Here is a 24,660-nt window from a genome sequence, read left to right on the forward strand (position 1 = left end):
ACAGATAAGACAGTGACCTCTGAATGGCAGGTATAGCTATCAGATTATACCATAAATAATATTTGACCTTGTCTGGAATAGACGCAGTTTCTGTCGGTCCCATTATGGTCGATCTGAAGGTTGTACTTGGAGTTTTTCTGTTCGTCACTGGTATGTACGTCATTGATGGTTTTCTGGCATACACCACCAATTCTAAACAATAAGATTCTTGATTCGAATGTGAACGATCCCAAAACTGTTTCTAACTTAATGTTGCCCAGTTAGGAGAGGTATGTCCCTTAGAAGTGTACTAACCAACGTGTTATAGTTTAATGTAAGAAAATGTAAGAACGTGCAAGCTGATGAATAGTGTTAGATGTTTACACTTCTGGTGAATTCCTCGAGTAAATATTAGAACCAAGGATAATAGTCAGGTCCAGTTTTTACTTATCCTGACAAGTAAAGGGAAGCAACTCTTTACAGGTTGGATTCTTCAACAACCTGGCCGTAAGGGACAATTAATTTGATGAATACGTCACAGAGCTTGGGGTTGAATCACAAATGGAACCGAAAATGGAATAAAGTCTGTACCAGTGCACCAGATATCTATATTCCTATATCAGGAGTAAGTAATCCTGAAACTAGCTGAGGTCTAATAGAGGGGTAGAAATCGGTCAACATTTTCTATTGAATGAAATATCGGTAAATCTTAAAATTCATTGTTTTAGCGTATTACCCTTGGTCTACACAAACATGGGTATTGATATATTTCACTATTTTATCCAAGTTCCACTTGTATACGGTATGATTTGTTTTCTTGTGGTACTGAGTCCCTGCATCTTCTTTTTACTGTGAAAAAGACATATACTGAACAGCAAACGAAACGCACCATTGTTTTTTCATATTTTTTGTCGAAACTTGCTGTTTAGTATATCTTACAGTAATTCGAAAGGTCCGTCAGCTGTTTATTAACTACAGATTGTAGTATATCAACTATCGCTTTTCTAGGTTTTAGTTTCACACTAAAACATCAGTGTCATTCTCAGAATGGGGTTTCTGCGTTTCAGACTGTCAGGAAGCACACATTTCTTCACTTAACCCTTATCTGCCCAATATTAGTGACTATTTGCGCAAATAATTGATCGTATTATAGTTAATCAGTAATCTCACGAAACTTCTTTGTAACTGAAACGTATCAGATGTATAGTCTGGTTCATAATTATTGAGAATTTTTCTTCTTACTTTGAGTTATCCTAACACCTCAACTGATTCACTGATACTTAAAACTAAGTAATGGTATAAGGGAGGTAACCCATCTTGACCTACTGAGTATAGTACAATTAGAGTTACCTCCCCTGAATTTGTAGCAGACGTCATTTTCCTCAGCACTGTCAACAATGTCTGCTGAAGATAAAACAAGGTTGATTTTTGAGTTGTGTGATCAAGGAATTGATAATGTAAATACATTGGCAGAGAGAACAGGAACTCCTCTTTCTACTGTGTATAGGATTAGGAAGAATTTTAAAGAGGGAAAGGATTTGGGGCACCAGAAAGGAGCAGGGAGATCCAGAAAATTGGACTTCTCAGATCGCGTCCGGCTGGGAATTTTAGCGTCTAAAAAGCAAAGGGCAAGCATCTCCAACATCAAGTATGAAATGATAAAAAACGGATCAACAGTTGTATCAAAATCTACAGTTAGAAGAAATTTGATTTATCTTGGATGGGAGAAAAAGACTGGAATTCCTTCTCCTCTCATGAAACAAGAACATAAAGACAGGCGTGTTGAGTGGTGTTTGGCACATGAAAACTTTGACTGGGAAAATGTGATTTTTACTGATGAAAGCTCAATATGGGTATATCCCAATAATGCGAAAATATGGACAAAGTCTGCGTCAGCACCGTTGTATCGACGACCTAAATACAGCCCAAAGTTTCATGTATGGGGAGGGATATCCTTATTAGGAACGACCCCGCTGTGTGTGTTTGAGGGAAATCTGACAAGTCAACGCTACACTAACATATTAGATAATTTTCTGCTTCCAAGTGCACATGTGTTTTATGGAAATGACTGGATTTTGCAGCAAGATAATGATCCTAAACACACCGCAAAACATGCCAAGCAGTGGTTTCAGGAGAAAAATGTGACTGCATTACCATTTCCTGCATATAGTCCTGACTTAAATCCCACTGAGAACATTTGGGGGATGATGAAGGAATGTGTGAATCAAAAGGGGTTGACAAAAATTGAGGACATGAAGAGAGAAGTGGTCCGATACTGGGACAGCATAACTCACGAGACACTAACCTCTCTGATAGGAAGTATGCCTACCCGTCTTAGACTGTGCCGTGAAGCTCAAGGAGACTTGATAAAATATTAAATTGTTACCTACACAACATGAAAAGGTCAGTTCACTTTTACAATACATTCAATTTTATCTGATTTGTTCTCGTTTAATAATATGAAATGCTTTAGCTATTCTCAATAATTTTGAACCATACTGTACATACACACCTTATCTGTATGACTGTGTCCTTTACTGAGACAGTGTAATCTAAACCTATAACGTATGCTACACGTGACCACTATCTGAAGAGCATGGTGTAATCATAGCTTTCTGTCCGTGCTAGTTTACACTTTTCGAAGGGGTACACAAAGTACTGGGTCCAGACAAGCAGCCAAACTGCGGCGATTAGGGTCTCTTTTGTGGAATTTGACTAAGATCTCTTCAGATTAAGATGTAAAACACGGAATGATGGAGCGATGCGAGAAATGATATTATTTAGCGCAGCGTAACTAAACAAGCAAATATCATACTGTTTGTTTAGCAATATTCCAGCCATTCCATCTGCAAATAATCTAGCTTGGACCGGACAATCCAGTGAACAAAAGAATGAGCATCAGAAGGGTTACAGAAGGCCAAGTCCAACCTAGGCCCTTATAGGCCAATCAACAGAGAAAGAAGCTGGTTATATTATTTCCATAGTGGAGACTGGTATTCTATGCAGTCTAACCTGGATCTTCATAAGGAGACACGTATGGGTTGCTGTATATTAAGAGTTCAGGTCTTCACGGGTTGGTCTCTCGGGGCAGAGTAAATCCTCTGAAATTTGATCAGAGCAGGGAAGTGAGTGTGGATGATTAAGATATCCGGATCAGCTATCTGTAGATGTAACCACTGATTGTGTGTCACTGTACCGTAACTCGACGGATCACTTGACATAGATAATTATCAGTACATCAGCATTCGACTGTAATTAATGTATAGTCTTGTTTCGTGCATTCATGGCAACAGGTGCATCAGCGGAAATAGAATGCTGAAATTAATAGTAAGAATATTTTGTTCTTTAAAAATGATATGCATACCTGAACGAAATTTCATTGTTTGAATGTTTTACGAAATGATAAATTTGCCGCTAAAATGTCCAAACCAGCATATTCATATTGTTAATGTATTTTGATGGTATGGTGTTAACTTCTACACAAACGATTTAATATCCATTACCGTGGGTTAGCCTTGTTGTTAAAGTGTTCACGTATCAAGTGAAAGGTCCAGGTTTGATTCTCATCAGAGTATCTGTGTTTGAAGTCGAAGTTCATTCCCCAAACCACTGACTGACTCACCAAACCGATCACTCACTCACTCACTCACTCACTCACGCACGCACGCACGCACGCACGCACTGACTCACACACGCACTGACTGACTCACTCTTTTTTTCAGGAGCGATTAGCGATGACCTCAGTCGTTGTCCGGGCGCAGTTAGTTTCATCTACTATCGCACGTTCTGGGAAAGATGTTACGAGTTTGTGACCTACAGAGAGACGTATTGGTTCGACGCTCAGGAGGAGTGTGTTTACAAGGGCGGGCGTCTGGTCACCATCAACGACATGGCTACTCAGGAGTTCCTTGCTCAGACCCTGAAGACAATGAACTTCAATAAAAATGGAATATGGATCGGTCTGTCGGACCGAGATATTGAGAACGAGTACGAGTGGGTATCAGGTACATTTCCAATTATTTTATTTTGTGTCAGGATAAAGGTTTATGTAGAGTTCCACAAAGTGATCCCAGCCAGAAGATGAGTAAGTAAATAAAATAGACAAAACCTGTTTCATCAATCTTGTTACATACATATCCTATACTCATGGTAGTGTTCATCACTGGATTATAACATCAGGGCGAATATCTGACAGCACAATACGTGGGAGAGGTCGCGTGTACATAAACAGCCAATCAGATAAGAGTGCCCGATGTCTTTATCTCGAAAACGTGTTTACTCGAAGAGATCCGACTGCAAAATAATACACACTCAGTGCGTAATTACGTGATGGCGCTATGTCTTAGAAAGCTGACATTTGATTGGCATGGTCGTTGCCATCGTTACGAAGAACGGACAAGTAATATATTATTAATATGTTGAAAATGGGCAAACCAAAACACATAGGAATCGCTTTAGTGGAACTTGACTAAAATCTTTTCAGATTAAGAAGTAAATTATGAAATTTTGGAGCGAGGAAGGTTTGGTGATTAAAGGGATCAAATTAGTTCTCGTGACTTGAATAAGTATTTTAACTCATCGAATGCCTTATTCGTGAAGGTCCGGGGTGTAATAGGTAATCATTAAGATTAAGACGCGCTGACTTGGTTGACACGTGTCATCATATCCCAGTCCTATAGATTGATGCTCATGCAAGTATCGATCACCGGATTGTCTGGTCTTGACATGAGAGACATGGAAATGATTTTGATTATTCACTCAAACCTGATATAGATTCAGTTTCATTGGTGCATCGGATAGACAACAAACGTTGTTAGATCACTTGATATAGTTACACATAACCTTTGGATGGATATTAATTCTTAACCCTACTACCATGTCTGGCAGATAAAACGTACATGACTGCGTGTGTATGTGCGCGCACGTGCGTGCGTGCGCGTATGCGTATCCGTATCCGTATGCGTGTGTGTGTCGCATTTGCGAGATCATGAAGATTTCGGAATGTTATGTCATACCTGAAAAAAATGCTGTCTGTTCATTGACTTTTTGAGCCGGAAACAGACTAGCTACCATTTCAGTGAGTGTTCCTGAATTAGGGAATGATAATGGCATAAACCTCATTGGGATCTGGCGGATCCTTCAAAGAAGTGTCATAGCACATTGTGTTCATTGACATGGCAAACACCCTCTATATACGTACTCAAAGAGCTTTAAGACAAATATTCCATTCTTGAATACTAGTTCACATGCAATCAATTACCTCATAGTGAAAACATAAAATGCAAAGTACACCCATTAGCAATTACATATACAGTTTTGAAACGTGTGTTAGTTACTAAAATGACCCAGATGAAATCAATCGACACTAATCAGGAGAAAAACGAATGTTGTATACTAACACCTACTTGTCTGAAACGAATCCAGATATGTATAGCACTGCGTCTCATTTTCTCCTATTTAGATAATCTATACCACGGCCTACACTATTGAAAATACTCATAACGGCATTTTGAACGTATATTCATTATATTGATCCGTTTAAGTTTCTTTTCTGTTGAACGCACGTACTCACGAAAAACACGCATACAAATGCCAGGATTAATCTGGTTCCATTCCAGTCTGCGGGTTACAAGGGTACAGATACAAAGCAACAACAAAGCAGATTGTCAGACTGACGTACACTAAGGCCACTGATTAAAGACAGCAGCTGATTATTAATAGATCATGATGAGGACCTCGTTCAGCGGGAATGGGCATTGTTGTACATAATGATATAATTCCATGTGTAAGAGTATAGATCATAACCTACGGGGACAAGAAAGAGATGGTAAGATACAAAACCCGTGCCACGAGCGCTCGACGTATAAGGTCGTACGGGGTTCAGCAGATTGTCGCAGTTTGATTGGACACTCCTGGTGACTTGGTCACATGTTTTACAATCAAGGCGTAGCGACAGAAAGCGTCGTCTCATGCTGTCACAATGAGTTTAAGGCTGAAGCACTGGACAACTGAAAAAGCGATGTCAATAAACCATTAACATCAAATTTTGCAACAATCACGGCACCGTGAGCGGTGCGGTAGCCTAGTTGTTAAAGCATTCGCTTGTCACGATGAAGATCCGTGTTCGATTCCCTACGCGGGTATAATATGTGAGGCCCATTAAGTTTCTGGTGTCATATTTCTTGAATAATGCGAGAATCGTCATAATACTAAACCTCACTCATTCACTGCACCTGTAAGCTTGGCAACCCAGCTGCTGATATCATGGACGAGTTTCATGAAAATGGTTGTATGTGTCCATACAATTTTCTTTATTGAAATCATGTACACGGCTGTATGGTTTTAACAATGAATTAGAGTGACGATATATGTATCATAGTGCGTTATGTCAAACTGTTTATATGCGTCACCACTGAAAATGAAATATTAAAATGATAAAATTTCCAGATTCAAGCAAGAAACATATTTCCTTTGCTTGACAAATATGAAAAGTTAGCATGACACTTGACCACCTGTCTGGCGCACCTTCCTGATAGGGCTGGTGTATCAAGAGGCGAATGTCCTTGCTTGTGTTGTGACACTGTTATTTAATACTGAACCAAAATATAAAGAAATGGCCACGTAAAAAAATTTGTCCACTATTAAAATGTTTGTCATTGTATATTATTTTATGTTTGTCATGAGTGACGCCTAACAATTCAGCGTCTTGTCGATCAATCAAAGCTATTCTCAATGATAAAACGCATATATCAAGTCAAGACACCTTTACGTACCGTAAAAACATTAAATTGCTTTTTCGCCGATAAAGGTCCACATTCTGTTGCACACATCACAATGTTTCATGACAAGTGACAAGTTTGGGTTTTTGGGGTTGTTTGTTTTTTGGGTTTTTTTGCATTTGGGGCATCATGACCCATAGTTCTAAGATACAAAAACATACAGTGCGCAAGATAATTGATGTACAATGCAATACGACTTAACATTTCTTTTGAGGAACAATAGTATCCTCTCCATACGAACAGAATATGTTGTTGAAAACGCAGTTGGTTATGATTCTTCAAACGTTTAAAACGTTGAATATGAACACTTAATTTATGCAACGCACAAGAAATATAGTTCACTCTTAAGAAATCCTTTGTAAAACTGTTATGATGCATACTTCTTATAACTCATACAGTGCGCAAGGTATATTGATATACAATGCAAGGCTTCTTAACACGGTAAATTTCATTTGAGGAACAGCGATATCTTCTTTTAATGAAAACAGGGTTTGTTATTGACTTTAACTGGGCAAATTTATCATGGGATGGGCTGTCGTCATACATATAGTGGTATGAAAAGTTCTCTACATGTCTTACTATGAGCAAATAGCATAGGCATCGTAACAACAATCATTTGCTGTTTCGTCGATAAAGGTTCTCATTCTGTGGTAAACATCACGGTGTTACGTGATATGCACACATGCACACACCACACACCTTCCGAAACCCATCCACTCTACACGCCAATTCACATGCGCTTTCACACTCATACACGCTCTCCCTCTTTCTCTCTCTCACACACACCACAGGCAGGCGCGCGCGCACGCATACGCGCGGCACATACATAACAGACACACACCATACACACACAGACACACACACACTCATGCAAATAGGAAATAGCGATGTGACAATGATCGATGTATTTGCAGTCACATACTGTGTTGCCATTAATAACCTGTGATAGCCTGATAATTAATTCAAATATCCAACTTTATATGATTTGATACATTAAAAATGAACACGCGTCGACACAGCTGTTGGTATTAATTGGCTGACTTGGTACAATTCACGTGAATACTTTCATGTTGTCTCACATTACGCGTCACGCGATGTGTACATTGTATGAACTTCCTTCTGGTGTCTCCCGTCGTGATATTGCTGGAATTTTCACTACATGTATATGTCAATGAAATTGTCTTAATTATTTATGTGTAAAGTCTTTCTTGGTATCTGAGTTCTCCAAATTGGGTTGGTAGCATCATTCATGGAGCCAGGTATTTGTATCAACAGTTCACTCACTCACTCACTCACGTCAAGACGTCCATATCGGTCCCATGAGATAAAGTGATCTGGTGTATGTTGAAATGACGTCCAGCTTCAAGCGATGACGATGTTGCGCGCGGCAGTGTTCCGTCTCAACATTTCAACGCTTGACCTGGTAAAAGACAAATACTATGGATGAAAACTTCTTGTTAATTGTGTGTCACAATCTTTCTGGGCTATTCCTTGTCCCCTCGTCAGGTGATTGTCCAAAAACATTGTGATATAAAATAAACAAGAAGTTGTCATCCATACTGTTTGTCTTTTACTTCAATACCAACTTGTAAATGCCTTTCAAGAATCTCTTTTATGACCTTTGTAAGCAGTTTACAACCACAGACTGAAATACTTGCCTCTGTGCACTACATATGACCAGCATCTTTCAGTGAAAAATATTGCATTAGCCTTGGATGTGTTATCAATAACACAAACAGTATTTTCATTATCTCCCAACATTTCCGTTTTTTGCAGTGGTCTGTACATGACCATAGAGTGAAGCATTTTTAACACAGGGTTTAAATATACAGTGGAAGCTGTCAAAACCGGCATCGTTCCATTCCGGCAAGCTGTCAACATCGGTGTAAATTGTCAGTCTCGTCCGTGGCATATACATTTATCATCAGCTCTACAGTCCTCATGAGTGCCGGTTTAGGCAGCCTCCACAGTATCGTGGCGCGTCAGGGTAATCGGAAATGAAAGTACAGCTGTGGTGGTCACAAACCTAGAAACATTATCAGGGCGTTAGTTCAACCCCAAATCTTAGGTTTCTGACGTGTCCAAGGGACGCAACTCTATGGAAGTCACGGATTTCGATGACTTGAGACAGCCAGTTTTCATGAAAGATTTCAATCACAGTGTTCATTTTGATCTTAAGACTTATTTGGATGAACATAATGTTTATGACTTACATGAGGTAGCGATGTTGGTAGATGGTTATTGATTGACTCCCAAGACTTCTTTTAGATCTCCGGGTTTTCAAAGTTTTCTTGCCAAAAGGCCTTACTGATGACGTATCTCCAAAGAGTAGTAACTCTCCAGGTCTTCTTGAGTCTGATTGAGTGTCAGGTGGTGATCACATTCTTTCCAGAGAGTAGCTTATTAGTGTGTAGTGTGAGGATGTTAAAGTGCAGATGTTGGCTGTTAAGTCTGTTTCGTTTGAGGAGGTTAGCAAGGTTCCAGTTTGTTATTACTTCAAGGATGGTGTTCTGATGAGGAAATATAGGTCGCCGGATGTTCCTGTGGAGGGTGAATGGAAATTATGTCATCAAATCGTCGAAATTATTTCGAAAGCATGTACTTTCATTGGCACATAAAAGTACAATGGCAGGTCATGTGGGTGTGAACAAAACTTATGAGAGAGAGAGAGAGAGAGGAGATTTTGGAACATTTCTTTTGGCCCATTTTGAGACAAGATGTGGCTGAATTTTGCAAGACCTGTCATGCTTGGTAAATTTGTTGGAAACCAAATCAGAAATCCCTCCGCTCCCTTAAAACCAATACCCGCTTTGGAGGAACCTTTCAGTAGCGTTATTGTTGATTGTGTTGGTCCACTACCTCATACTATATCTGGTAATCAGTATCATCTCACTATCATGTCTGCTTCTAACAAATTTCCTGAAGCAATTCCGCTTCGTAAGATTGTTGCTCTTGTGATTGTCAAGGATTTGATCACGTTTTTCACTGCTTTGCCAGATGTTCGGTCTGATCATCTTGTTTGCACAATATATTATTGAACATTTTAGACTTGTCTGTGTTATAATTTTGCTGGTTCGGAGAGGATTTCTTTTGTCACGGCCATTTATTAATTGTGACAACAATTGTGACAACAACCGTTAAACATATACATGCCTCGTGGCAACAAACATGCACATACACACGGTGTGCCACAGGGAATGGTGGCAGGTGGCAGAGGTACCACGCCTTCCATTCTTTTCCGGAGAGGTAAATAAGAATCCATACACATAAAATCGCGAAGTTATAGCATATATTAACATACTGTGGCCAGGTCATGTTTTTAATCGTTATTAGTTTCATAGTCTATACGTTTCAATATTAAGAACTTGTATATAGTTAATATATAGTGTATAGGTGTCAGCTTTTATGTGTACAAATAAAATATAACAAACCCTCTCAGTTAAATGTATCCCTGCACCCACAATCACTCCAATTAACAATAGTCTCTCTACTGGGTCAGGCCAGCTTCTGACCCATGCGCTTCCACTCTGCACATGCTTCTTTTGTCTTTCTGTCTCAGTTTCTCTGGTCAGCTTGCCACCTATTGTCTGCTAAGTTTTAAAGGTTTGTGTTACACACAGCTTAGTGGCAGTCAATAAAGATCATAAAAAGAGGAGGATCAGTTCAGTATATTGGATGTTTTATGGAGTTAATGAGGAGTTTATCAGGTCAGTACATATATTGTATGTGTATTTATGATATTGTATATAGTGTACCCCTTACGGAAGTGTTATATTAATGCTTCCGTGTATAAGTAAATGTATCTATTGTACAACTAAATGTATCTATTGTATAACTAAATGTATCACCATGTTCCCAACTATCAGTACCGTCGGTTGGACGAGTATGTTAAGTGAAATTTATCTAAATTACGTCATCGAATATAAATTACATATTTACATTAAATATGGCATATACAGTTGGTCTCTACCAGGCTAAAACTAACTAGACAAAATTAACAGATGGTGTGAATGTATAATCGTGTGAATGTGATATGAAGTGGTGAGGGTAGATGTGAGATTTGTGGATTTTATCATAACGTATCTTATATACCATTATTAGTATTATCAAGGTGGTATTTTAATTTTTTAGAATGATCTTCGACAACTCGACTGCATGAGAGGTCGTAGTCACTCATTGCCACACAGTGGTAAGTGTACATTATAGGACCTTATAAGTATTAAACTAAATGCATTTTCCTCAGGTATATGTGCAACATACTTATTGAATATCCTAAATGATTTATGTATGTATGAATAGTTTTCATGTTGTTATTTATATTTTGCAATGTATTTGTGCTAGAGCAGTATCAGGGCTAGTTATATCCCGTTAATAAATGGAAAATGCAATACTTCCATATGAATGCCATGTTATGAATGCTACGCTCAAATATGTAGTTACGTGTATGTATGTTTTCAGGGTCACCTCAACTATTCATTTTAATTGAAATAAACGGCTGTCAACTATAACCACAAGTAGCGTTGTGTTGCGTGCACCCCTCCACCAACATTACCCCTCTACCCGCTACTACATTTTGGAGCCCCCAGTGAGGAGTTGACAACCACAGGAGAGAGAGAGACGTTTATACTTGTGACAGACACCTAGAGAGACTCACCTATCAGACGCCAATACGTGAGAGTGAGATTCAGATAATTTCTTACAGGTGACTGTAATTTGGTGTTTGTGCTACATACACCCCATACACCAGCATAGCGATGCTTACGTCATTTAGTAACTTCAAGTTGTGACACCATCAAGGGAGACGATCATGCATCGGCTGGAGTGAATTTGTTTCAAAGACTTTATACTACAGACTTTGGTACTTGTTTATTCAATGTTATTTGGTTGTTCACACTGTGCAGTGAACTCATCATGTGATACTTCCTCATGATTATATCTTGGTCACATATATTTGATCAGCATTAATGTTCTGATGTTGTCATGTATACATATTGTCGCGATGGTACCACGAGCTGAAGTCGCGTTCACGTTGTGCTTATAATATTGTCGCGATCGTGTGTTGATACTGTCGCGAGTTTTTGGGACCTACCACACCTGATACTGTCACGGTACGCTATTACATAACCTCGAGTTAACTTTGAATCATCTTGCAGTTTTGATTTTGTTTTTCTCCGTTAGACTCTCACTGAATAATCGGGTGTGCTTGATTTTGCATGTGTGAATACTGTGCTTAAGTAATAAGCAATTTAATCGATAAACCCTATAGGCATTACTTAGAATTAAATACTCAACTGAATTCAATTGTAGTATCTTCATACTCTCAATAAAGTTTGCTAGTATTTAGTTCTTAGCACTTGGCATTCAGATTTAGAGTGTTGTCTGAAGGTGTTTTCCGTGGGTTGAAGCAGTCATCTTCCTGGTTAACTTGTTTATTTGTCTGTCTTTCGTGTGGCGTTCTCCAGTTTCAGTTTCAATCTCATGCGCTTGCGTTACACCTGCGTAAATTTGTCATGCAAATACCACTAACCTAAGCACATTTTGCCCACTTCCTTATATTGCCCGGTATTATATAGCTTATACCAGTACGTTATCCTTTGGGCCCAACCCTATGTAATTCACACTTACTACCTGAGTACACCTACATGGTGTATAGGTTAGTTGTTTACTTACCTGTAGTATCCACCACTCAAACATAGGTAGTGTGGGTATCCCACTCACCTGTCGTATTGTTGTATACCAGTAGATATTATACCTGCCGTGTATACATTTCTTCATACCATTGTGGTCATCAGTTCAGTTACTATGGCGTCCGATGGTATGTCTAAAGAAGAAATAGACCAACTTGTGTCTACTCTCAATGCACTGAAGTTACGCCCAAAGTCTGACTCCCCAGAAGACTTTATGAATGCTCTGGTACCCCCGTGGTAAAGACCGAATCGGAGGATCCAGAAGATGCCAAGATCAAGACCAATACCATAATCAAGGTGGCAGAGGTACCACGCCTTCCATTCTTTTCCGGAGAGGTAAATAAGGATACCACATATGATATTTGGCGCTATGAAGTACAGTGCGTCTTCCAGGACAAGATACACTCTGAGGACAACATCAAGCAAGCCATCAGGAGGTCACTCAAAGGGACTGCTGCTAGAGTTTTACTTAGGTTAGGCCCACATGTTGATGGAAGCACTATTCTAGCTAAAATGGACAGCGTCTTCGGAGAAGTAGATGCCACAGAGACACTTCTTGCCAAATTCTACTCAGCTAAACAGACAGAGACGGAGTCAGTTGCTACCTGGGCTGTACGTCTAGAGGACCTCTTGGGCCAGGCCATCGATGCAGGAGAAGTTGCCTCTCACAAACAGGACAGGATGCTTAAATCCATGCTATGGACGGGACTTCTGCCCAAGTTGAAGGATGTTTCTGGACATAAATATGATCAGAGCCACACCTATAGTGATCTTCTCATCAGCCTTAGAAGAATAGAACAAGAACTCAAGATGCGTGAAGAGTCTCCCGCCCTACTTTCCCACTTGATGAATACAAAGAAGAAGTCTACTCTTGGTATGGCAGCTGTCTCTAAGGAGAATACGGAACTGGCAGAGATCAAGGGGATGATCAGGAAGCTTACTGGGGAAGTAGCTGATCTAAAAAAAAAAGCGTGATACACCCTATCAAACCCAAGCACAACCACAAGTTGAGTATTCAAGCAACTGTTACACACCATTTCAGGGATTTCACACGATGCCACAACATACCCAGAGTCCTCCAGCTCAACATTCACTCCCTACTACGTTTCGGAACGCTCAGAACAGCAACGTCCAGGGACAGCAAGCCTTTAGACCCAGGACAGTCAGGCCAAGACAAGGATGGACAACTGATGCCTATGGACAACCTACTCCCATCTGCTACCGCTGTGGTCAACCTGGACACATCAGCTACAAGTGCACAGTTAGGATGGATCACAGTTGGGGTCCGTTAAACTGAGGAGGATCCATAGTGCGGGGCGAACTATGGATTTTAGTTTACAGAGCCCCAAAGATGATGACATAATCGGTCTCGTGGGCACTGCATCAGAAGTAGAAATTGCCGTTCATGGAGTGGATACTAAAGCCCTTCTGGATACTGGAGCAACTGTATCAACCATGAGTGAGTCTTTCCATCGTGATAATCTGTCTCATATCACTATACAGCCACTACAAGGTATCCCACATGTAGAGTGTGCGGATGGTAAGCCGCTACCATACCTCGGATATGTTGAAGCATCCATAAAAGTCACAGGTATGTTACCAGTTGACCAGCAAGGTCTATTCTTAGTTGTTCCCGACAGTGAATACAACGAGGCGGTACCTGTTCTTATTGGCACTAACATTTTGAATTCAGTTATGGTCAAGTGTAAAGAACAACATGGAAACCGATTCTTACAGTCTGCTAATCTCTTCACCCCATGGTACCTGGCTTTTAGATGCCTTGTACTTCGAGAGAAGGAGTTAGCAAAGCGTCAGAACAAGTTAGCCATAGTGAAGAGCGCTGAGTGCAAGAGGATTATCATTCCACCTAACAGCGAGTGAAGATTCACGGATATATGGATAAACGGCTTAATTATCACCCCACTTGTGCTGTACTACAAGCCACGAGAACTTCAGCAATACCAGATGACCTTGACATAGCTCCAAGCTTAGTCACTTACAATGACCAACAGAAGAAGGGGGTTGAAGTCTATGTTTGTAATATTACCGCTAGGACTGTTGCTGTACCACCTAATGCCATACTATGCGAATTACAACCAGTGACCGTTGAAGATGTTCCTCAGATAAATGACTCTGTTGATGAACCATTGATTGAGAAGATGGACTTTGAGGAAGCTGCCGTAACTCCTGATGAACTGGCCCGAGGCAAAGATGTTATCCGACAACATTTGGACATCTTTTCAAAAGGGGATATGGATGTTGGCTTTACTGACAAGGTAGTTCATAGGATCGAGCTGACGGATGAGTGTCCATTCAAGCAACGACATAGGCGGATTCCGCCTCCAATGTATCAAGAAGTAAGAGATCATCTCCAACAACTTCTCCTTGGTGGGGTCATTCGCAAGTCACATTCACCTTGGTCATCTAATGTTGTACTGGTACGAAAGAAAAATGGCAAACTTAGGCTATGTGTAGACTTCAGACAGCTCAATAATAGGACCATCAAGGACAGCTATTCTTTGCCGAGAGTGGAGGAGATGTTTGATGCCCTTGTTGGATCCAAATACTTCACAACGTTGGACATGAAGAGTGGGTATCATCAGGTTGAGTTGGCTGAAGAACACAAAGAAAGGACAGCTTTCACAGTCGGACCACTCGGATTTTATGAGTATGTCAGGATGCCCTTTGGTCTGTGCTACAGCCCCGCCACTTACCAGCGACTGATGAACGAGTGCTTTGACGGACTTCATCTCAAGATCTGCTTAATCTACATAGATGACATCATTGTGTTCTCGGACACTTATGAAGAACACTTGAATCGACTTGCCAGAGTCTTCCAGAGGATCAGAGAGTGTGGGCTGAAGTTGACACCCGACAAGTGCTCTTTCTTCAAGGAGAGGATAAAGTTCCTGGGACACGTGGTGTCATCGGAAGGAGTTGAAGCAGATCCACACAAAGTACAGTGTATCAAGGATTGGCCACGTCCTACAACGCCAGAGCAAGTCCGTCAGTTCCTTGGTTTCGCTGGTTACTATCGTAAGTTTGTGAAGGATTTCGCAAGGATTGCTCACCCACTCTCAAGCCTGATGCCAGCTCCAAAGGAATCCAAGAGGACTAAGAAGAAGAACTATGCTTGTAAGCCTTGGTCTTGGGGTACAGAACAAGAGTCGGCTTTTCAGAAATTGAAGGAGGTCCTATCGTCACCACCTGTGTTGGGATACCCTGACTACACTAAAAGGTTTGAGCTACACACAGATGCCAGTACATGTGGGCTTGGTGCAGTTTTATACCAAGAGACAGAAGATGGGAGGAAACAAGTAATCTGCTACGGGAGTCGTGGATTAAGTAAATCAGAGAGGAATTATTCGGCACACCGTTTAGAGTTCTTGGCTCTCAAATGGGCAGTGACAGAGAAATTCAAGGATTACTTGTATGGAAACACTTTCACCGTATATACGGACAATAATCCACTGACTTATGTGCTCACCACTGCCAAATTGGATGCAACAGGTCATCGCTGGTTAGCAGTACTTTCAGCTTATAACTTTGACATTATCTATCGTCCAGGCCAGAGTAATGCTGATGCAGATGGATTATCCCGGCTACCAGGATTGACAAGGGAGGAAGAGGAGGAATCACAAATTCCTACAAAATCTGTCAAAGCTGTGTGCAACATTATTCATTCCCAACCGTTTGTGGAATCCCTATGCCTATCAGCTGAGATCATCGACATGGATCTGGACCAAGGACAAGATATCCGCAACATGACCAAAAGAGACTGGAGGAAGATGCAATATCAAGATCCAATTCTCCGACCGTGGATTGCAAGTGTGAGATCTGGAGTTAAGCCAAGGAAACAAATGATTCCACCTACAACGTCTGATGCTTGCCTCTTCAGAGTTTTTGACAGTCTAATCTTGGAGAATGGGGTTCTATATCGGCAGATAATCACAGGGGAAAAGAAGAGACTACAGCTGGTACTTCCGAGCTCTTGTGTAGATAGAGCGATGACAGGATGCCATGACGAAGTGGGGCACCCTGGACGGGACCGTACCCTTTCACTGATCCGGGACAGATTTTTTTGGCCAGGAATGGCAAAATATACTGACGCCTGGGTACGTGCTTGTGGAAGATGTCTCCGAAGAAAGTCTCCCACCAATGCCAGAGCACCTTTAGTGAGTATCAGCACCAGCCAGCCGCTGGAGTTAGTATGTATGGACTTCCTTTCCCTGGAATCGTCACGAGGATACGAAAATGTTCTGGTAATTACAGACCATTTTACCCGGTATGCCATGGCTATTCCCACACGGAACCAGACAGCAAAGACGACTGCAGAGACCTTCTACACCAATTTTGTTCAACACTATGGAATGCCACAGCGTCTCCACACAGATCAAGGAGCCAACTTTGAGGGCAAACTCATTAAGGAATTGTGTGACATATTGAATATCAAAAAGTCAAGGACCACTCCATACCATCCCATGGGCAACGGCATGTGTGAGCGGTTTAACAGGACCCCCTGTGACATGCTGGGCACCCTATCACCTGATAAGAAACGGGATTGGAAGAATTATGTAGGACCTTTAGTTCACGCATACAATTGCATTCGCCATGAGACCACCGGCCAGACCCCATTCTTCCTCATGTTTGGACGTGAACCTAGATTACCCATCGATCTTGCTTTTGGCTTAGAACTCAATAGAGAGAGGAAGTCAGTGTATCAGTATACCAAGGCCCTCCGGGAAAGACTCAGGAGTGCTTATGAGCAGGCATCTAAGACTACCCGCAGTGCTCAAGACAGACAGAAGGTCGGATATGATCTGAAGGTTAGAGGAGGAACCATTGAAGTAGGAGACCGAGTGCTGGTAAAGGTTTTGGCGTTTGATGGACGACATAAACTGGCAGACCGATGGGAGGAGGATGTACACATAGTCCTGGAACAGCCTAACATGGACATTCCTGTATTTGTTGTCCGTAAGGAATCTGGAGAAGGACGTAAGAGGACTTTACATCGCAATCATCTACTACCTATCGGAGCTATATTACCAGCAGAGGATGCTAAGCCTAAAATGAGACCAACTCCCATTCCTAGACGAAGGACCTTGATTGTACCATCTCCCTTTCAAGAGACGACATCAGAGGTGATAAATGAGAAGGAGAGTGATACCATAGAACTTGGAACAATTACAGTGCCTGTTCAGACGTTTCAAGAAGCACCACCCTTGCGATGAACACAGTGTCTGCTGAAGATGAGTTATCTACCCAAGAGAGGACCGGTGACGACCAAGAATTTCTTGAAGTAGAGGGATCTTCTTCTGGTGGCGACGGCCATATGTCAGTGTTGTTGGAGGAACAGCAGGACGCAGAAGAAAATCAAGAAGTTGATGCAACTGCGAACAATGATGGGGACGTAACTGGACAGGAGATAGCTGGAGTCCAGATAGCTTCCGCCGCTGCATCTACACCGAGATCTCCACCTGAACCTGCTCCAAGGCGTTCAGGAAGACAAATTAAGAAGCCTCCTTGGATGACGTCTGGGGAGTATGTCATGAGTCACAGAGTGCCACCTTCAGATGCTAATATGGACAGGAGATCCAGAGCCATTCAAGAGCTTGCAGCTAGTGGCGTTCTAGAAAGACTGAGTGGCAGCCTTTCTCAAGCTTTTATTTCCATTCTGGATGGAACTTCCAAATGACGAGGACGTCATTTCATGGGGAAGGGAAGTATGTGGCCAGGTCATGTTTTTAATCGTTATTAGTTTCATAGTCTATACGTTTCAATATTAAGAACTTGTATATAGTTAATATATAGTGTATAGGTGTCAGCTTTTATGTGTACAAATAAAATATAACAAACCCTCTCAGTTAAATGTATCCCTGCACCCACAATCACTCCAATTAACAATAGTCTCTCTACTGGGTCAGGCCAGCTTCTGACCCATGCGCTTCCACTCTGCACATGCTTCTTTTGTCTTTCTGTCTCAGTTTCTCTGGTCAGCTTGCCACCTATTGTCTGCTAAGTTTTAAAGGTTTGTGTTACACACAGCTTAGTGGCAGTCAATAAAGATCATAAAAAGAGGAGGATCAGTTCAGTATATTGGATGTTTTATGGAGTTAATGAGGAGTTTATCAGGTCAGTACATATATTGTATGTGTATTTATGATATTGTATATAGTGTACCCCTTACGGAAGTGTTATATTAATGCTTCCGTGTATAAGTAAATGTATCTATTGTACAACTAAATGTATCTATTGTATAACTAAATGTATCACCATGTTCCCAACTATCAGTACCGTCGGTTGGACGAGTATGTTAAGTGAAATTTATCTAAATTACGTCATCGAATATAAATTACATATTTACATTAAATATGGCATATACAGTTGGTCTCTACCAGGCTAAAACTAACTAGACAAAATTAACAGATGGTGTGAATGTATAATCGTGTGAATGTGATATGAAGTGGTGAGGGTAGATGTGAGATTTGTGGATTTTATCATAACGTATCTTATATACCATTATTAGTATTATCAAGGTGGTATTTTAATTTTTTAGAATGATCTTCGACAACTCGACTGCATGAGAGGTCGTAGTCACTCATTGCCACACAGTGGTAAGTGTACATTATAGGACCTTATAAGTATTAAACTAAATGCATTTTCCTCAGGTATATGTGCAACATACTTATTGAATATCCTAAATGATTTATGTATGTATGAATAGTTTTCATGTTGTTATTTATATTTTGCAATGTATTTGTGCTAGAGCAGTATCAGGGCTAGTTATATCCCGTTAATAAATGGAAAATGCAATACTTCCATATGAATGCCATGTTATGAATGCTACGCTCAAATATGTAGTTACGTGTATGTATGTTTTCAGGGTCACCTCAACTATTCATTTTAATTGAAATAAACGGCTGTCAACTATAACCACAAGTAGCGTTGTGTTGCGTGCACCCCTCCACCAACATTACCCCTCTACCCGCTACTACAATACAAACAGCGATAAAATATATCTTTTTTTAATACAAAGGCACAGTCGACTGACAAAAGGTTCATTCACCTTGTCTATGTATATATATATATACAAATGCCTAAAAAGGACATTTGAAACATCTTACAAACTGAGCTGATGTTTATATATGAGCTGATGTTTCAGCACTCATGATAAAGCTTAATATCGCTACCATTGTTTTGAATATTAACGTAATGTTCCACCGATGAGTATTGAAGATATTATTTATCTAATTTGAGTTACAAACACTAGGAAGAGGTGGTGGGGTAGTCTAGTGGTTAAAGTGTTCGGTCGTTACGTCGAAGGCTCGGGTTCGATTCCCCACATGGGTGCAATGTGTGAAGCCCAATTGTGGTGTCCCCCGTCGTGATATTGTTGAAATTTTGCTAAAAGCTACGTGAAAACTGATTCATATACTACAGCAAAATAACATACAACAGGGTACAACAGCAGTTAAATAACAAAAGGTACTTTATCTTCAATATGGGCATTCAATATCAATGGCCAGTGTCTACAATCGCTCTGAGAAAGTTTCACGTGGTCTAATCGGAACTGCTGCTGCAGAACAAATATATATTCGTTGCTTAGAATCATTATGGGAGCGGTGGGGTATCCTAGTGGGTAACGCGTTCGTACATTACGCTGAAGGCCAGGGTTCGATTCTCCACATAAAACTACACTGACTCACTTACACTCATTCACTCACTCTGTTCCACAGGAGAACCAACCCGTTTCACGCACTGGGCGCAAGGCGAGCCCAGCCTGTTGCATAGTATAGAAGACTGTGTGCTGATGAAAACCATTAAGAACTATCACTGGGAGGACCATCCTTGTCATCTTTGGCCACAACACTACGCCTACATTTGTGAATACGGTAGGGTTCTTGACTTTGCTGGACATGGGGCACTTACTGGATTCACCCCGAAAGGAAATCGTTAAAAAATCGAAATAATACAACCAGTGAACGTGTCGTTGTCGACATGCATAAATAAATATCCATATTACCTGTCAGAGAAATATTGATTGTGTAAACAGGTTTATGTCCGACATATGTACGTTATGGAAATAGATTCAATACAACCATGATGTAAAATCATGGTCAGGTGTTATCCATTTCTCAGAAATCTGGTATCATTCCTGACAGTTAGTGATACCCGTCGACCCGTGAAGATCCGGTTTAGAATTGGTCTTTAGAAACCAATCCCGGGTGTATGTGAATGAAATGACTTACCAGATCTGGTGGTCAGCCTCACCCGGCTGACACATTTCATCTTATCCCAGCTGTGTAGATCAGTGTTCCCGATTTTGATTATTTACAGACCACTGTCATACAGCTGTAATGTTGATGGATGTAAACAACAAACAAACAAATTAGATAACTGGCAGACCTATTTTGTGGAATCTGGTTTGGCAGGTAATAGAGGCGGTTTGTTATCAGTGGTAACCAAGCCATGTTTACAAACAACCCTACATACTCACACATGTGCCGGCATTCAAGCCATGGAATATGTTGTGGTGTGATGTCTGCTAATGCTATATAGATGGGAAAACAGAGGCTATCTATTTACAGTACACACTTTAACAAACTGTATGTTTCTGTGAAAATTTTCGCAAGGTGTACATATATAGTTGGCAGTTCCATTATCCTCTGCAGACAAAAGTCTGCTTACACTACCATCTGTGCTGTGTTGACTTAGATGACATGATGTATATGCTTCCTGTAGATATGGTTCCCTTGCCAACAACGACCATGACGACCGTGACTACCCCGTTACCACAATCCACTTCTACCACAACAGTTACTTCGACGGAACAACTAGTTTCACAGAGTCAGGTAGCTACATCACAACCGGTTTCAGAGGCCTCAATGTCAACGGAACAACCGGTTTCAAAGGGTCCAGCGTCAACGGAACAACCAGTTTCACAGGGGCAGGCATCAACAACACAACAGGTTTCACAGGGTCCCGTGTCAACGGAACAACCGGTTTCACATGGTCCAGCGTTAACGGAACAACCGGTTTCAAAGGGCACAGTGTCAACGGAACAACCGGTTTCACAGGCGCAGGCATCAACATCACAACCGGTTTCAGAGGCCCCAATGTCAACGGAACAACCGGTTTCAAAGGGTCCCGTTTCAACAACACAACCCTTTTCGCAGGGTTCCGTGTCAACGGAACAACCTGTTTCACAAGGTCCCGTGTCAACGGAACAACCGGTTTCAAAGGGTACAGTGTCAACGAAACAACCGGTTTCAAAGGGTCCAGTATCAACGGAACAGCCGGTTTCGAGGGGTCCAGTATCAACGGAACAACCTGTTTCACATCGTCCGGTGTCAACGGAACAACTAGTTTCAAAGGGTTCCATGTTAACAGAACAACCTGTTTCAAAGGGTCAGGTGTCAACAAAACAACCAGTTTCACAAGGCCCTTCTGCGAAGTCATAACCTTTTTCTCAAACAATTAGAAATGAAGGAATCCGATGGGTCATTTTAGATCATGTTCACAATTTGTTAGGCATAAGAATGAATTCGTCTAACGTTCAAACAAGAAATGTTGACATGATTGCTATAAAACCGCTCAGCCTAAAATAAAATGTGTGCACTGACCTGCTTGTTAAACAACTTTTTTCCATGAGGTTACCAGTTGCCAAAAGCACAACACAAAAGCCACTACCGAACCACCAAGTAAGAGAATGAACCAGGGTCTAGTGCACTGACCTCCATAGCAAATGTTTGAGTCTGACTGAACTACCTGGGCGTCATACATCGTCCCGATAATCGGAGCCATGCACTCTGACACAATGAAAGACACCATGAGGACAAAACCCCAGTTTCGACCATAGTCTTTAGGTTCAAACACAGTCAACACCAAACCTGCACCTAGAACCCACAGGACTCCAGTACCTAATCCAATAAGTCCAGCAGCTATTATAAGAATCGCAGGGTATTGGGTGGATATCAACAACATCGTGTTGGCCAACGATAGTGCTGAAACTGCAGCGAACATCACGGTGTAAATTCTTCGCTGATCGTTGAAGTAATTGAAGAAGATACCAGAGAATAAGGCACTTCCGCAGATACATACACGACTTGTTATCATTGTTGGGGTATCAAAATACTGAAGGTTGACACTTTGGGTGATAACGGATATGTTGCTATAGACGATTGTGTCGGTTGCCATACTCAATGCAATTATCCATAGTACTGCATGAAAAGATGCCGTCTTTAGGAGTTTCAATAATGGAACATGTTCAGACACTCTTTGAGTCATAAGTGGAATGTTTTCCTTTCCGGACAAGACATTATCAGATGATGAACTTGATGATGATCTATCATCATGGTTGGAAAGTTCATCTTCAGATCTGTATATTTTTTCATTTGGGTCACACTCCCTGTTTAACTTAGAGTCTCGAAAAGAACACGTGTTGTTTGAAGGGTCATCGCCATGTTGTTCAGAAACGTCATTCTTGCTCACCGAAATCAATAAATCTGTATCCCTGTTGAATTTTACAGTTTCACTTGATTTGTCTTCATCTACTTCACGTTCGTCCATTATATTTTCCGAGCAAAAGAAATATTTATACTTGGATTTTGGATCGTCCTCGTCATCGCTTGAAAAGAGTTCATCCTTGACGTCGGCAGTTGCACACACTGGTTTGTCGTCTACTATAGTATCACCATCAGTTACATCGGGGATAGTTCCGTATGTACCTGTTTCCATTTCAATGTCCTTACCATTGTTGGCATCGAAAGTTCCTGTGCTATCATCCGTCAAGAGACAGATCGCCAAAATATCCACAGTCACAAGCATTATCATCACGAACAAAATATAACCTTGAAAGTTTTGCTTCTTTGGGTCTTCAATTTGATCTTTCTTGAAATATACGTCATAGATTAGGGTGAAGAAAACTGGACTCCCAAGAAGTGCAGCTTTGTAAAAGCCCATCAATATTCCCCTAACTCGTGGATCAGCCTGTCGTGCACCTGTCGTCCAGGTAACGGTGAATGTCACGAAGCTACCTTGACCTGCAAGTGGAAGAAGGCATAGAATTTTACCAAATGATAGTCGGTATATTCAAACGAATAGCTTAAAAGAGTGTTCTTTGATGATGGTACGACACACTCAGCAACACAATACACATTATTAAATATCATTCTGTGAATAATCGAGTTTGACTCTCACTCACTCTCTCTCTCTCTCTCTCTCTCTCTCTCTCTCTCTCTCACACACACACACACACACACACACAAACACAAAAAATAGTGTTTGATGTCATGAACAATTATCATTCGTATGCACTATTGGAGCCAGCCAAGTGAGCGAGAATAACCACTCGATGCCGTTGGTCGCAAGCATCGGTTCCAGATCAGTTATTTGTTCATGTTTCGAACCATCGTCTTGCGATTCCAGATAACTAACGATTGAACGTGTTTGAGTTCTGATCATGGAGAGACTATTGATTTGGTGTAGCTTCAGAAACATACTTGACCAAAATCTCAGTTATATGTGATGTGATTATTATCTCTGCTTATATACTGAACAAGTATTAATGTTTCTTTTGTAGTCTGTTAGCAACTTTGTATACGACACCAGTCTGTTATGCAAGATATACCTGCTAACAAATAAATGGCAATAGCTCACCAGCAATGAAAGCAAAAATAGTCACAAGCCAGGATTTGTCACGGAAGAAATCAATTGTCACAGAAGCGATGTACATTAGTCCAAGGCCCGGAGTAGTCATTGCTATGCCAATTAGCGAGGTCCACTTGGGCCCTATCCTGTCCAGCACTGCCCCTGTATACACCCCAGTTCCGAATCCAAGTAGAAATGACGACATGATGAAAGACACTGAAACATTGCAGCATTGCACATATAACATGGTATGTGCTTCTATGTGTGTCTTTGTGTGTGTGTGTGTGTATGTGTGTGTATGTGTGTGTATGTGTGTGTGCGTGCGCGTGCGCGCGCGTATTCATGGAGGGTTATAATGCAATTCACTGAGTTCATTCAACCACGACTTCTTATATTCACCTTCCTGATTCATGGAGGGATATATAAAGTACACACACACAAACGCGTGCACACACAAACACGCACACACACACATCAGCCCAGCACTACAATGCTATTACTCATTTTTCTACATATAATTGGCTATATCCAATATCATTAAATGAGTGTTAAATGTGAATACAAAT

The 24,660-nt window shown here is 41.0% G+C and overlaps 2 protein-coding genes across 2 annotated transcripts in view; one reads left to right on the forward strand and one right to left on the reverse strand.

The window, feature by feature from the left end:
• Positions 1–22,067, forward strand: LOC137298096 (salivary glue protein Sgs-3-like). Its single transcript, XM_067830173.1, has 4 exons — positions 1–150; positions 3,702–3,983; positions 20,182–20,337; positions 21,188–22,067. Exons 1-4 carry the CDS (start codon positions 105–107, stop codon positions 21,904–21,906), a joined length of 1,203 nt encoding a protein of 400 aa, XP_067686274.1. The 5' UTR covers positions 1–104; the 3' UTR covers positions 21,907–22,067.
• Positions 21,027–24,660, reverse strand: part of LOC137298095 (uncharacterized) — an 8,456-nt gene continuing 4,822 nt past the window's right edge. Inside the window, exons 3-4 of the mRNA XM_067830172.1 lie at positions 24,104–24,310; positions 21,027–23,487 (exon numbers count right to left, since the gene is read on the reverse strand). Coding sequence (XP_067686273.1) covers positions 22,076–23,487; positions 24,104–24,310 — 1,619 coding nt within the window. The 3' untranslated portion in view covers positions 21,027–22,075. The remainder of the gene's footprint in view (positions 23,488–24,103; positions 24,311–24,660) is intronic.

The sequence above is a fragment of the Haliotis asinina genome, chromosome 10 (assembly GCF_037392515.1).
Source record: "Haliotis asinina isolate JCU_RB_2024 chromosome 10, JCU_Hal_asi_v2, whole genome shotgun sequence".
Lineage (NCBI taxonomy): Eukaryota > Metazoa > Mollusca > Gastropoda > Lepetellida > Haliotidae > Haliotis > Haliotis asinina.